The 15,429-nt window shown below is 53.3% G+C and overlaps 1 protein-coding gene across 4 annotated transcripts in view; it reads left to right on the forward strand.

Moving 5' to 3' along the window:
- The window catches only part of ADARB1 (adenosine deaminase RNA specific B1), a 139,517-nt gene that overhangs the window by 98,656 nt on the left and 25,432 nt on the right, over positions 1-15,429 (forward strand). For all 4 annotated transcript variants that reach the window (XM_077879431.1, XM_077879430.1, XM_077879433.1 and 1 more), the window contains 4 exons: positions 345-459; positions 2,744-2,912; positions 3,485-3,633; positions 4,714-4,882. In XM_077879431.1, the coding sequence (XP_077735557.1) occupies positions 345-459; positions 2,744-2,912; positions 3,485-3,633; positions 4,714-4,882 (602 nt within the window). The remainder of the gene's footprint in view (positions 1-344; positions 460-2,743; positions 2,913-3,484; positions 3,634-4,713; positions 4,883-15,429) is intronic.

Raw genomic sequence — 15,429 nt, forward strand, 5'->3', positions numbered from 1 at the left:
GGAGGGGCTGGGAGAGCCAGGTGCAGAGGCAGGTCCCCGGGGAAGCTGGTCTGCGCCTCAGCGTCCTCATCCGGGGGGAGGCCTGGGGTGTCGGAGGACCGCAGGGTGGCCCGGGCTCTGCGCTGTCCCTGTCCTGCAGACTCTTGAAGGATTCTGGCCAGAGCCTCGAATGCTCCTGGGGCCTCCGTTTCCAAGGAATGTTTTGGAGGACAAAAGAGCGTTCACATGCACACGCGCGCGCCCGTTTGCCGGATTCACCTTGTGGTTTTCCAGAAGAGACGGCCTCGCCGGCGTGCGCGGGGCGGCTGCAGGCCGCATCCCTCACTCCCTGCTGTGGTCCGCAGGTGTTAGCTGACGCCGTGGCCCGCCTGGTGCTGGATAAGTTTGGTGACCTGACCGACAACTTCTCCTCTCCTCACGCACGCAGGAAAGTGCTCGCCGGCATCGTCATGACAACAGGTAAAAACGTGGTTTTGGCGTTACCCGGCCTCACGGAGAGGGGAACGGGCTCTCAGGCCGCTGCCACCCACCCCGGTGACGCCGAGGGGGCCGTTTCCTAATCCTTCAGATCCCGCCACGGGCACACGGGCACACGTAGGAACTGCTCTTACAAACATTTCCCCCGTGCGCTCACTCGTCAGCCTGGGCTTTTTTACTCGGAGAAAGCCTCCTGTATTCATACCCGGCGCCTAGCGTCACACCTGATGGTTTTGACGGACTCTGGAAAGTGCAGCAAGACGGCCCTCGGTCCTCCTCGCTCCCCTGGAGAGTGGGCGTCTGAGTTACCGACAGCCCTGGTGCCCAGCTAGGTCCCCGTGACTGTTCCGGGGAGGCAGGTAGCGCTCGCGAGAGCGGAGAGGGCACAGGTGGAGAGACACTTGGACGGCAGAAGCAGCCCTATTAAATTTACCCAGAAGCTCCCAGCAGCACGAGGAACCCCATTTCCTTTCCTGCACCCCAGGGGTGAGGACACGGCCCAGGCCCGGATCCCTGCTGCTGCAGGGCCCTCTGCACAGGGGCATCCATTCCGCCCCGCTGGGGAGACAACCCTGTAGGGCCAGGGGCGAGCGGGCTGGGGGCGCCGTCTCTGTCTACACCTGCCGGCCAGGGAAGAGCCCCAGTGCTCTGTGTGGGTGACCGCGCCCTCCCCTTCTCCCAAGGTCGCTCTCTGTCCCATCGTGGGCAGGATGTGCCTGCAGACCTGCGGTGTCAACCACCCCTCGATGCCCCAACACGAGTGCTGTTTTAATTATGGCTTTTTTAAAAAAAGATTTTTTTATTTATTCATAGAGACACACACAGAGAGAGAGGCAGAGACACAGGCAGAGGGAGAAGCAGGCTCCATACAGGGAGCCTGATGTGGGCCTCGATCCCGGGTCTCCAGGATCATGCCCTCGGCTGAAGGTGGGGCTAAACTGCTGCACCACTGGGGCTGCCTGGCTTATTTTTTTTTAAAGATTGTATTTATTTATTCATGAGAGACACAGAGAGAGAGAGAGGCAGAGACACAGGCAGAGGGAGAAGCAGGCTCCATGCAGGGAGCCCGATGGGGGACTCGATCCCAGGACTCCAGGGTCACGCCCTGAGCCGAAGGCAGATGCTCAATGGCTGAGACCCCCGGTTCCCCTAATTACGGCTTTTCTTGCACGCTGTCCTTACTGGCACATCTGAGGGTGTCTCTGCAGTGGAGCAAGTGCCCTGGACGTTACCGTGGCTTTCAGTTTAGTCCTGGTGTTCGATGTCTGTGTCCCCCGCTCCTCCCTTGCTGTTGTTCTTTGCGTGACTGAAGGTGATGCCCGGCTCCTGGACGCAGTGTTCCCTGGGCGAGCCTGTGTGTCCACCTGCCAGCCCCGGGAGCGTCAGCTGCTGGGTCCTTCCACACGGCTCTTCTCACTGGCTCTTGGGGGGCAGACCAGCTCCCGGGCCCTTTGGCACTTGCTGTGCCTTTCACGTGGGACCTTCCGCCTGGGGCCACGGTTTACCCCCACAGGCAGCGCCACACAGCCCATGACACATGGCCCTGGCATCAGATGGCCGGGTTCAGCTTGGGTTCCTGCTGCTGGCGGAGTGACCCGGGGCAGGCCATTGACCCGTCTGTGCCTCGGGGTCCTCCTCTGCCACACGGACACGGGTAGCGTGCCCCCCAGAGCACACGTGGGAATGAGGTACAAAGCCTTTCCGAGCAGACCTGGTGCTGCGCTGCCGCTCGGGGTGCTGACGGCCAGTGAGGTCACTGTCAGGTGGTGTCTGGGTGTTGGTCCGGGTCTGCAGCGTGAGGTCTGTCAGCAGATGTACCGTCAGAGTGGCTGCGCTCCCCGTGCCGTGGTGACAGGCGCCCCTGTCCCCGCGCCACCTCTCTTTCCTTGGACCCTCCTTGGTGCCTTGATGTTAATTTCAAAATTGTTGCACCTGGTGGTCCACCTCTACCTGGTGCTCCACCTCTACCTGCTGGTCCGCCTCTACCTGGTGCTCCCGGCCTGTATGCGGCGGGGCGTGTTCCAGACCAGATGTGATTGCATCTGGAGGAAATCCTTCCTTAGGTTTAGAATCTGTGCACCAAAGAGCGAGGGGGGTTCACATCCCAGAAACGCTGCTGCAGGGCCCTCGGGGGAGGTGGAGTTTGCACAGTACGATCGGGGGGGGCAGGGGTGCGTGTCACACCCCAACACTGGGGTCACTGACTGTGCTCAGCGGACCCGGGAGCACGGCCCGGCACGAGGGATAATCTCTCTCTGTTTTTCAGGCACAGATGTGAAAGACGCCAAGGTGATAAGTATTTCCACGGGGACAAAGTGCATCAATGGCGAGTACATGAGTGACCGTGGCCTTGCGTTAAATGACTGCCATGCAGAAATTATAGCTCGGAGATCCTTGCTTAGATTTCTTTATACACAACTTGAGCTTTACCTAAAGTAAGTCTAGTTAGGTAAATAACTAAAGGAAGCAATTAAAAAAAAAAAATCCCCCTCCTAATTCAGAATGTATTGCAAAACCTTCATAGTTTCTGTAATCGCTGAAAAACTCTTAAAGTAGTAACTTTATCGGCGGCGAAGGGGTCGGGTCCCGTTTGCCCCTGGCGCTCACGCTGCAGAATTGAGGTGGGCGAATTCTACACGCACGTGCACGCGTGTACTGACGGCTCACGCGGCGTGAGGTCTGCGTGCAGAACCGCGTGCTGCTGCTGTACGCCGTGTGAGCGTGAGCAGGACCGAGCCGCCCCGGGGACCACGGCCGTGCGGTCACCCGGCTAAGCCGCTATTCTTGAGCGAGCCGTGTGCGGTCTGTGCGGACGTCATAGGCCAGAGGGGAAGGTCCCTCATGCTCCTTGTTGAGCGGGCTCAGTAACCCTGTTGGTCGTGGTCAGCATGTGAGCATCCCGCATCTGTACCCTGTTGAAAATAGGGGCCCCTGGAAGTCTGTGCGAACGACGATAGGCTGACCGCACACAGCCGTGAGCTCACGCTTGCAACCTGTTCCCTTCCAGCAACAAAGACGATCAAAAGAGATCCATCTTTCAGAAGTCCGAGCGCGGAGGGTTCAAGCTGAAGGAGACTGTTCAGTTCCACCTGTACATCAGCACGTCCCCCTGCGGGGACGCCAGGATCTTCTCACCGCACGAGCCGATTCTGGAAGGTACGGGCCTCGGCTCGCGAGGGCACTCGTGGTTCCGTAGTGACAGGGGAGCACACCTACGTTAATAGCCGTTTCTTCTTTTCCTTGAAAACTTCAGCTTGAAAGTGGATCTGATAGGAATATATCAAAGCACCAGGTTTTCCGTCTCAATAATTTGCTAAAAGGAAAACCTGCGTGAACGAAACGTGTTGACTGTGATGCACCAAGTACACGAAGTAGTCAGAGTGAGGACAAGCCGTCAGACGAGGATTTAAATCGGGGCCGTCCGCGTCTGTGCATCTGGGCCCCGGACGAGCGGCCGTTCGATGGGTGTGTGCCTGCGGCGTGGCCGGCATTCTGGAAGCAGGCACGCGCTCGTGAGAAGGGGCCTGGGTGCATCACGTAGGTCGGGGCCCCTGTTGTAAAGTAATTTGTGTCCTCGTCTCTTCTCCAAGCTGAAGCAACTCAGACACGGCATCACAGTCTGTTATTTTCCTTAATTACGAAAGCAACACATACCCACTGTGGAAAATTGCTGCATGTTTTTGAAAAATAAGAAAAGAAAAAAGAAGAAAAATAAGAAGAGAATTAAAAAAAAAAAAAGAAAAGAAAAAAAGAATTCAATCGCCTGTGTTCATATAACGCAGGAATAATCACTTTATGTGTTTATTTGTGCATGCGTTTATTTCTGCATCCTTATGCATTTTGGAAAATTTTGGAAAATTTAAAAATGCAGAGAAAATGTGTGACAAACACTCCAATACCCGTCACCTAGAATTAGCAGGTGTTAGCATTTTGTCCTCTTTGCCACAGCTCATTTTTAATGATAGAAAGAAATCGTTTTGGTTAAAGTGGAAGAAGCCCTGTTTTTCCCCAGCCCCCCTGGAGGAGACCACTTTCATGATTTTGGTTTGTGTCACGTCCTTTCCTTCCCAGTTTTCTCTACCATGTTGTGCATCTATCTTATAGAGAGAGAATCAGCATGTGCACACGGCCGTGAGCCAGACTCTAAGCGTATAGGGGGCTGCTGCGCTTGCTCTGCTGTGAGGACGGGTCAGGCTTGCTGCCCGCGGGGATTCTCACCCGGCCTCCCTCTCCTAGAACCGGCGGACAGACATCCAAACCGCAAAGCCAGAGGACAGCTGCGGACGAAAATAGAGTCTGGCGAAGGCACAATTCCCGTGCGATCCAACGCAAGCCTCCAGACGTGGGACGGGGTGCTGCAGGGTGAGAGGCTGCTCACCATGTCCTGCAGCGACAAGATGGCACGGTAAGGCCTCCTGCCCGCAGGCTGCCTGCAGGCAGGGCTCGCCGCTCTGGTTTGGGGTTTCGTCCGTGTTTCCTGCTCTGTGTTCCCGGCCTTCTCTGGAGGACGGAGGCCCTATGCAGGGTTCTGGGGGCCACCATGCGGGGATCGAGCTGCGGCCCCCGTGCCGGAGGCTCTGGTCGCCCACACGGCTTTGCCTCTGTCCTTGCACGTATGGGCCACGCACGGTGACGTGTAAAACAGTTTGCTCCCAGAGGAAAGGGAGAGGGTCCTCATTCCTAGAGGAAGCCACCTTAAAGGTCCCGTCCACCACTGCGTTGCCACTTTGGGTTATTATAGGTGCAGAGTGTCCCTGGCGTCACATGCCAGGTGGTGGCCTCTAGGGAGGCTGGGGCTGCTGCAGACCCACCCGTTTGCATTTGCTCGACAGATGTTTTTTCAAAGCTGCCTCTAGGCCAGACTTTTTAAAAAGCCTCATTTCTTCAGGTGTTAGTTCCAATAGCTCTGTTTTTATTTTTTAACAAATATTTACTTGGGAAAAAAAAAAAAAAAGTGGGATCCCCGGGTGGCTCAGCAGTTTAGCGCCTGCCTTTGGCCCAGGGCGTGATCCTGGAGTCCCGGGATCGAATCCCACGTCGGGCTCCCTGCAGGGAGCCTGCTTCTCCCTCTGCCTGGGTCTCTGCCTCTCTCTCTCTCCCTGTGTTTCTCATGAATAAATAAATAAAATCTTTAAAAAAAAAGAAAAAAAAAGTATCATAGATAGATGGCAAAATCTGAGCGGTCCAGAAGCATGTAAGCCAGAGAAGGTCGTCTTCAGAGCTCCACTGTGCCAGCCATCGTGAGCGGGTCCGTGACTGCCCGTCCGAAGCTGTCACAGCCGACGTGCGTGTGCACACACACGGCCCTTTTCAGTTGTCTGTAAGCCTTTCGTGTGTTGCTTTTCTTGGGTGGACCTTGTCAGGGAACCTCGGGTGCACAGAACGTGATTCCTCACACACTGTGGTCCGTTCCCCCCAAGCACGGGCTTTTGCTTATTATGTGTCCTTCCTGTCGACTCTCCGTTCGTGTGTGCGCGTGCGTGTGTTGCCTTGAAAACTACACAGTGGTGTCATTCTGGGGCCTTGATGTGTGTCGTTAACTTGTAGAGATGGAACTGTGCTTTAAGCGCCATTCTGCATCTCATAGTTCCATTCATCCCAGCGTTTGTGACCTACCCCCGATGCCGTCATAAGCAGCAGGTGGATTACGTCTCACTCCTGCAGAGACGCTGTCGTGGTCATGGACTGCGCTAGGCCCGTTCCCTCACGGTAGAGACTTGGGTCTGCTCTAAGCCTCCTCTGCGGCTCAGCCTTGAGTTTCCGTGAGTGTAGCTTGTTCTACCCAGGATCCCCGCTGCACACATGTAGAACCTCACCAGTGATGTCACACGCACCCCAGCCCGGGTCACACCAGTTCACACTTACACCAACAGTGCATCATGCTAGTTTCCGCCTCATTTTAATAAAAACTGGTGTCTGCTGGGGCTGTGGGGCAGCCACGCGTTGTTCGTCTTTCTCCCTGCGGTTGCCCGTTGATACCCTCTGCCGTTGGTCTTTTGGATCTCACGCTTTTTCCATCTTGATCTGCAGACGTTCTTCCTCCGGTTCCTACTGCAGTCCTTGAGAGTTTCAGACATTCCGTGTCAAAAAAAAAAAAAAAAAGACATTCCATGTCTTTTCCTGCCCAAACCCATGTTTTCACTTGATCCGTACCATGCTCCTCTTGAATAGAAAAGTTCATTTTGTTATTACCTTATTGGTTAATTTTTCACCCTGGAAAGTGATTTGCACTTCCAGGATCTTATTTAAGAAATTGCTCCTCAAATTAAGAGCATAAAAATACTCTCCTATGTTTGTTTTTTTTTTTCTGAGATTTTTATCATTTTACTTTCAAATTCAGGCCTTTAGTACAGTTGTATTATAAGTAATAATTTGGCTTTATTGTTTTAATATAGTGAATCAGTTTTCCGGGTACCACCTACTAAATAATTGACGTTTTCCACAGTAATCTGTGAAGGCATTGCTGTTACATACTGAAAGATGGGTCTGTTCCCAGCCTCTCAAATCTCTATGAGCTCAGAGTTAGATAGAATTGTACAGATTATATAGTTCACAGAGATGTTTGCGATTTTTGATGGATTAATTTCTGGTACTTTATACTTCCTGTATTACATCAGAATTATCTTATTGTCTGTTATATATTATGGATAATTATTACTGATATAGACAAACACTGTGGATTATTTTTATTACGGTAAAAAATACATGACATATAAGTCACCATTTTTTTTAAGTTTTGTTTTTTTTTTAAAGAGCAGTTTCAGGCTCACAACGAAATTAAGACGGATATACAGAGATTTCCCATATACTCTATCCTTGCACACGCACAGCCTCCTCCAGTTACACATCCCCCCACCCACCCCAGAGTGCACATTTGTTGCAGTTGATGGGCCTATATGGACGCATCATAGTCACCAAAGACCATAGTTTACAGTAAGGTTCACTCTGGGTGTTGTTCATTGTCTGGGTTTGGACAATTATTTCATGACATGTGTTCATCATTATAGTGTCATATAGAGTATTTTCACTGCCAAAAGATCCTACATGCTCCACTCTTTCATCCCTCCTGCCCCTACCCCCCACCCCCAGCCCCCGGCCACCCCCGAGCCTGCCCCATCTGCACAGCTGTGCTGTTCCCAGACAGTTGTGTGGTTGGAGTTGCATGGTGCGCAGCCCCCTCACCCTGCCTGCGTGCCCTCACGGTCCCTCCATGTCTTCTCATGGCTGGATGGCTCATTTCCTCTTAGCACTGGGTGCGCTCCTGTTGACTGGATGGGCCGTCTCCTTGTCCATTCACCCACTGAGGAGCACCGTGGGTGCTTCCACTGTTGGCAGTTCTGTAAACATCTCTGTGCAGGTTTTTGTATGCACCCATGTTTTTTGCCTTCCTTGGGTAAATACCAACAAGTATGATTGCTGAGTCATGCGGTAAGAATATGTTCAGTTTTGGGATCCCTGGGTGGCGCAGCGGTTTGGCGCCTGCCTTTGGCCCAGGGCGCGATCCTGGAGACCCGGGATCGAATCCCACGTCGGGCTCCCGGTGCATGGAGCCTGCTTCTCCCTCTGCCTGTGTCTCTGCCTCTCTCTTTCTCTCTGTGTGACTATCATAAATAAATAAAAATTAAAAAAAAAAAAAGAATATGTTCAGTTTTGTAAGAAACTATGGAACTACATGTAGAGAGCTCCTAAAAACAACAACAGAATACCTGAGTCAAAACTTCTCAAGTCCTGCGGAAAGGACTTGAGTAGACACATCTCCAGGAAGATGTACAGACAGCCAGTGAGCACATGAAGATGCTCCACATCCCCAATTGCTAGGGACATACAGACCAAAACCACAGTGAGATACCCCCTCACACCCATGGGGTGGGCTCCTGGCAACAAAACAGAACATAAGATAACAAGAGTTGACAAGGGTATGGAGCCCTTGGAACCAACCCTGTGTGTGGTTGGCGGGAATGTAAATGTTGCAACCACTGTGGAGACCGTACAGCAGCTTCTCAAAAGCATATAATTGCCATGTGATCCAGCAAGTCCGCTTCTGGGTGTTTGCCCCCAAAGAACTGAAAGCAGGGCCTCCAGGGATACTTGTTCACTCATGGTCACTGCGGCATTATTCACAAGAGCTAAAACATGATGAGGTGTCTGTTAAGATCTTTCACCCACTTTTTAGTAGGGTAGTTTGTTTTCTTTTGGGGTTTTCTTTTAAGATTTTATTTATTTATTCATGAGAGACCCACAGAGAGAGGCAGAGACACAGGCAGAGGGAGAAGCAGGCTCCCTGCGGGGAGCCCAATGTGGGACTCGATCCCGGGACCCCGCGACCACGCCCTGAGCCAAAGGCAGGCACTCAACCACTGAGCCACCCGGGCGCCCTTCTTTTTGGGTTTTAAGAGTTCTTCGTATATTTTAGGTAACAGTCCTTCTCAGATGTATCTTCTGCAAAGTTTTCTCCCAGTCTGTGGCTTGTCTTCTGATTCCGTGGATGTGGTTCTTTAAATTTTACTGTAGTCCGTCCTATCAATGATTTCTTTCATGGATTGTGCTTTTGGTGTTGTGTGGAAAAAGTCATCGCCAAACCCAGGGCCATGTGGATTTTCTCCTGTGTTGTTATCTAGGAGTTTTATAGTTTTGCATTCTACATTTAGGTCTGTGATCCATTGGGAGTTAATATTTGTGAAGGGTGTAAGGTCTGCGTCTAGATTCATTTTTTGGCACGTGGATATGCAGTTGCTTCAGCACCACTTGTTGAAGAGACTGGTTGCTCTCTTGTGTTGCATTTGTTTCTTTATCAAGGATCAGTTGACTATTTCCACGTAGGTCTGTTTTTGGGCTGTCTGTTCTGTTGCCTTGATTCAGTTGTCTGTTGTTTTGCCAGTACTACACTGTCTTGATTACCATTTGGATTTTGAATCCAATTCCATTGTATGTGGGTGTGGGGGGGGGGTTGGTCCCTCACACATCGAACAAGGAATTCTCCAACACCAGCTGGGTGTCCTACAATCTCCCTGTACTTCTGACCAACCAGCTATATATTGGAGGTCTCAAGGACCTCTTCCTTGGGTTCAATTAATTTGCTAGAGTGGCTCACAGATCTCAGAGAAACATTTTACTCACCAAATCACCAGCTTATTATAAAAGGATATAATTCAGGAATAGCCAGGTGAAGGGCTGCAGAGGGCAGGTCAGGGAGCTTTGAGCCCTCTCCAGGTGTGTGGCTCTCCTCACATCCACATGCCCACCAACCCAGAAGTTTCAAACCCTGTCCTTTGGGGTTTTTATGGAAGCTTCATTACATAGGCACAATTCACTAAATCATGGGCCAGTGGTGATTTTTAACAAATTTAAAAAAAAAATTTAAGTAATCTTCACACTCAACATTGAGTTCAAACTTATGACCCCAAGATCAAGAGTCACACGCTCTATCAGCTGAGCTAGCCAGGTGCTCCAAATCATTGGCAATTGGTGATTAACTGAATGTCTAGCCCCTCTCCCCTCCCTGGAGATCAGGGGGTTGGGACGGGAAGATCAACTCTAAACCAGCCTTCAACCTTAGGTGTTTTCTAGAAGCCATCTCATTGACAGAGTAGAAAACACCTGTCAGGTTCTCATCACTCTGGAGATTCCATGGGTTTTTAGGAGCCATGAGCCAAGAACCATGGATCAAGACCAAACATATATAAGGCCAAAATATAGTTCTTATAAATCACAGCATTGCAATTGATGTAGCTTTATAGTAGGTCTTGAAGCCACATGGTGTCAGTCGTTCAATGTTGAACCAATATGTTGGTTATTCTGGGTCTTTTGCATCCATATGAACTTTAGAATCCTTTGTCAAGTACCTGCAGAATACCTTGCTGGGATGTCGATTGAGACTCATTGAATCTGTAAATGAAGTTGGGAAGAGCCGACATCCTGACAGCAGTGAGTCTTCCTATCCATGAACATGGGCTATCTCTCCCATTTATTTAGTTCTTTGATTATTTTTTCAGAGTTTAGTAGTACATATTTTGTTAGATTTATACCTATTTAACTTGGAAATGGTACTATGTTTTACAATTTCAAATTCCACCTGTTTCTTGTTAGTCACACTGACTTTTGACACCAAGGTACGATGGTAATTCAGTGGAGAAAAAATTTTTAAAATGAGCAGAATATTTGAATAGACACTTCATCAAAAAGGATGTCAAATAAGTGTGTGATGAGACGCTCGACACCAGTAATTGTCCACTGGGACATGCACGTGACGTATAAAAGCACACGCATCAGAGCGCTGGGCATATGCAATGTGGACAGTGATACAAGGGCTGGTGGTCTTGTCCTAGGCAGAAGGACAACTGCTTGTGAAGAGTTTGGCAGTTTCTTAAAAAGTTCAAGATGTGGGACACCTGGGTGGCTCAGCGGTTAAACGTCTGCCTTTGGCTCAGGGTATGATCCTGGTTTGGGGATCGAGTCCCGCATCGGGCTTCCTGTAGGGAGCCTGCCTCTCCCTCTGCCTGTGTCTCTGCCTCTCTCTGTGTGTTTCTCATGAATAAATAAATGAAGTCTTAAAAAAAAAAAAGTTCAAGATGTGCCTACTGCACGTCCCAGTCACTGTGCTCCCTGATGTTTGTCTCAGAGAAAAGGAAGCGTGCATCCAGGGTCACACACGAGTGTTCCTAGCAGCTCTCTTTGTAATCATCAGAGAGTGGAAGCAGCCCACATGGCATCTGTAGGGAAGTGGATATGTGCTTGGTGCTGTGTCCACACGGTGGGATACCCCTTGGAGAAAAAACGAATGAACAATGATACCCAGGGCACCATGGGGTTATGCAAAGTAGGGGAAACCAGACAAACAGGAGTGCTTGCTCCGTGGTTCCATTTACATAAATCCTAGAGAACCATACTGACCTCCAGGGACAAAGCACCTTAGTGGCTGCCCGAGGCGCTGCCAGCATAGAATAAGGTCTGAGGGGACTCTGGGGGTGATGGTTTCCAGGGCACACACGGAAGTCATCTCTTGGGGCGCCTGGTTGGCTCAATCTCCGTTAGGTGTCCGACTCTTGATCTCAGCTCAGTCTTGATCTCAGGGTCATGAGTTCGAGCCCTGCGCTGGGCTCTGTGCTGCACTCTGTGCTGGTGTGGAGCCTACTCAAACACCTCTCACCACCATGTGTGCCTTACTGTGCACGATGTGGTGCGTATTCCCAGAAGAGGAAATCAGAGTGGAAATTTAAAAATGATTGTGAATAATTCACAAAAAAAAAACCCCACAGCTACTGAGTTACAAAGAGAACAAATCCAAATAAATAGAAGGAAACAATAAAGAGCAGAAATTATTTTTAAAGGCAACAGAGGAAAACAGGAAATGCTAACAAAGCCCCGTGTTCGTTCTTTGGAAAGGACAGTGATGTGAGCAGAGCTGGCAATATTGACATGAAGAGACAGGGACAGAATGGAGGGGGACGGGCCAGCCCCACTGGGGATGGAACGGGGGATGGTCAGGGACGCGGCCGACACTGCACACGCCGTGCGTAGTTATGTACAGGATTGCAGGAGACTTGGTCACCAGTGTGACATGGAGTTAAAGTGTCCATTCCTGACGTGGACTCAGCGTCGGCGGAGGGCTTCAACAGAACACGGAGTGTCAAAAACACTCCACCTGCCAGGCCACAACAGGCAGGAAATAAACTGAACAAAATCAAAGTGGGGGGGCGGGGACGAGGAGCCTTGGAGAAGGGGACCCGCCCCTTGGATGGCTTGTACGCCAGCTCTCTGCATGCTTGCAGCGCCAAGCATCCCATTTCGGGATCAGAAAAGTAGGGAAAGATCCCCAGCTCATTTTGTGGGATCATCACCACCCTCATCCCCAGACCAGCTAGGCCAGTAAAGGGAGACAAAGTGACAAGAGCCGTCCTCCGTCACACACACACACATACACACACCAAGCCCGATTGTGCACTTTGAGCAGTTTGGTCAGTTCCTTACGAAGCTGTGACTTTAAATGCAGTTTTAATCAAATGTCATTTTATCACGGCCCTTGAAAATCCGATGGCTGCGCCCCGATGGGAGAGTGGCAGTAACGGGCAGTTCCTGACAGTCAGAGGAAATGGAAACGATATGGGAGTTCATTTCTGTCGCACAGAAAGGTCCCACGGCAGGTGGGTCGTCCAGAATCCGTCCTCCTGCCGCATCGAGGGGGCGTCTCCTGTCCTCGAGGGCCCACAGTGCCTGGTCCGAGTTCCCACAGCGGGAGGGAGGCCAGCCCGGCCTGCCTTCCGTCCACGCTGCCGGCTGTGGGCCCGGGCTCATTGGACAGCTGCGCTCCATCATCCAGAGCCCCGTCTAGGGCCGCGTCTCGCTGCGCAGGAAGCTGGGGCGAGCAGGCTGGCCTGTGACCTTCTGAAACAGGATGGAGGGAAGGGAGGGGGCCTGCCCCTGCAGCCTCCGCTGTGCTCGGCAGACACTCCTGGAAGGAGGCACGCAGGCCCGTTACTCAGCACACACAAGCCTGTTCCAGGTAGATTAAGGAGCCGAATGTGAAGAGTGGCTCCTGGCAACCTCCACTTAAGCAGGCTCCCCAGTCAAGGCATAGAAAGCCCAAATTAGAAAGAAAAATACAAATAAATTTGACTAAATTAGAAATTTAAAACTTATTTACCGAAACCCCCTTAGGTGTAGGGGAAAGAAAAGCCACATCCTGGGAGGTGAGAACCCAGCTGGTAAAGCCGGTTCCTGCAGCTCAGTGATGCAGAGGCGCCGACTGGGGGTCTAGAGATGGGGGTCGCACGCGGGAGCATAAGTCAGCTCGGGGACGGGAACCCTCACGACCTGAGCCTGCCCCTGCACGCTGGGTCCTCATCGTCTGCGGGGAAAGCAGACGCCGTGGGGACAGCTCCCACACCTGCTGCCTCTGTCGCCGCCAGACGGGGGGGTCCCGCAGACACTTCTCCAGGACTCTGCGGTGCCTCCAGAGCTCGCAGACCCTGCAGGGTAAGGGCTCGCCGCACAGGACTGCCCCCCCCCACAGGCCCCAGTCACCAGAATCAGGCACCCAGAGCCCACATTCCGTCTGACTCGCCTACACGTTGGCTTTCCAGGAGCCCTCTCTGGTATAATTTGCTAATACAGCTCGCAGAACCCACTTACCAGCTTATTAGAACAGAACGGGGGACAGCCAGGTGGAGAGGGGCCTGGAGAAGGGCCTGGGCGTGGAGCACCCCCGCCCGCCGTCTGGGCACACCCCCGTCCAGCCCCTGGCGGTGTTCACCGGCCTGAGAGCTGCCGAGCCCCTCTGCACGGCCCTGTGCAGGTTTCCGTTACTGGCCGTCGCCCTGGGTCACGGCTGATGAACCCACCCTGCACTCTCTGGCCGCCCCCGAAGTGGGGGTGGGATTGGGGGTTGGCCCGAGTGGTCCGGCCCTCTAGTCCCCGGACCAGCCCCCATCCTCCTCGAGTCGCCTCCGTAGCAGAAGCTCAGGGACGCGTGGACGGGGATTGTTACTCAGCGTCTCACCAGCACGGGGCTGAGGCTAGAAAGGTCGTCCAGGAGTGCCTTGGTGGCCCGGTGCTGCCGGCTGCCTGCAGTCCTGTCCTTGCCCCGAGGGCGTGAGCACGACCCTGAGAGGCGCAGCTGACCTGTGTCCCTTACAGGCTTCTCTGTCCGACAGACGGACGGCACAGCGTCGGGGCTGTGGGCAGGCAGAGGGGTGAGGGCCGCAGTGGGCCGGGCGTGGGGAGGGAGGGGCAGCGCGGCAGGAGGGTCCCCGGTGCCATCCGTCTGTCTGGTGGGAGCCGGGAGGAGAGTGTCGCCACGGGGACTCATGGCGAGTCCTGTCCAGGAGCGGGGGGGGGGCGGGGGGGTGTCTCGGTTCTTTTTTTTTTTAAGATTTTATTTATTTATTCATGAGAAACGGAGAGAGAGAGGCAGAGACACAGCAGAGGGAGAAGCAGGCTCCATGCAGGGAGCCCGACCGGGGACTCAGTCCCGGGTCTCCAGGATCACACCCTGGGCCGAAGGTGGCGCTAAACCGTTGAGCACCCCCAGCTCCCCGGCTGCCCGGGGTCTGGGTTCTGATGACCGCGGCCGCTCCCTCAGCTCTCCTGTCTTCCTGTGCACAGGGTCAGGCAGCAGGGGTGTGGGGGGGAGGGGGGCCTGGAGGCCCCATGTGGGCGCAGGGAAGCTGCTTGGGAGGAGGTAGAGGGGCTGGAGCACCTTGGCACCTGCACGGTTCTGACCCGTGTCTCCCAGCGCCCACAGCCGACCCCGTGCCCTCACGTGGGGTGGACCGTGGGGTGGACCGTGGGGTGGACCGGGCACCAGGTGGAGGTGAGCGTGCACACCCGGCTCGCGTCGAGTCATTCTGCTGCCTTTGCAGGGGCTTGCTCGGGACGTGGGCTGCGGGACGCTGGCTGCACCCCCTCACCCCAGCCCTCCCTGAGCCTGGGCAGCAGAGCTGCGTGCGGCTCCGTCCCCCCAGGGCCTCCGCAGAGCGTCAGGGCCCCTAGAGGTCTTTCACGAAGCACGTGTGCAGGGTTAATGGTGCGTCACCAGCACGGGTTCTGTGAGATCACTGTTCAGACGTTTGCCCTGGGAGGCTGGGTTCCCCTAGAGATGGTCTAAAGCCCTATACAGGCTTGAATTTACATAAGAAGGGGGGCCCTGTGGCGTTCGTGAGCATTGAGCCATTTCATGCTTTTTCTTGTGAGAGAGGAAAACCTGTGTTTGAACGTCCTTCTTGGGGGGGGAGCATGCAGGGTGGGAGTGGGAGGGGAGATAGGGAGGTGGGGGGGGAGATAGGGAGGTGGGGGGGGAGATAGGGAGGTGGGGGGCGGAGCATGCAAGAGGGGGTGGGGGATGGGGGTTGGGGCGGTGGGGGTGGGGTGAGGGTGGGGGGTGGAGGGGGTGGTGGTACCCCTTCAGTGTGTACCTACTGACGGGTACGTGGCCTGTGTATAGTTTAAGCGCGGGGC

Source organism: Canis aureus, chromosome 30, assembly GCF_053574225.1.
Source record: "Canis aureus isolate CA01 chromosome 30, VMU_Caureus_v.1.0, whole genome shotgun sequence".
Lineage (NCBI taxonomy): Eukaryota > Metazoa > Chordata > Mammalia > Carnivora > Canidae > Canis > Canis aureus.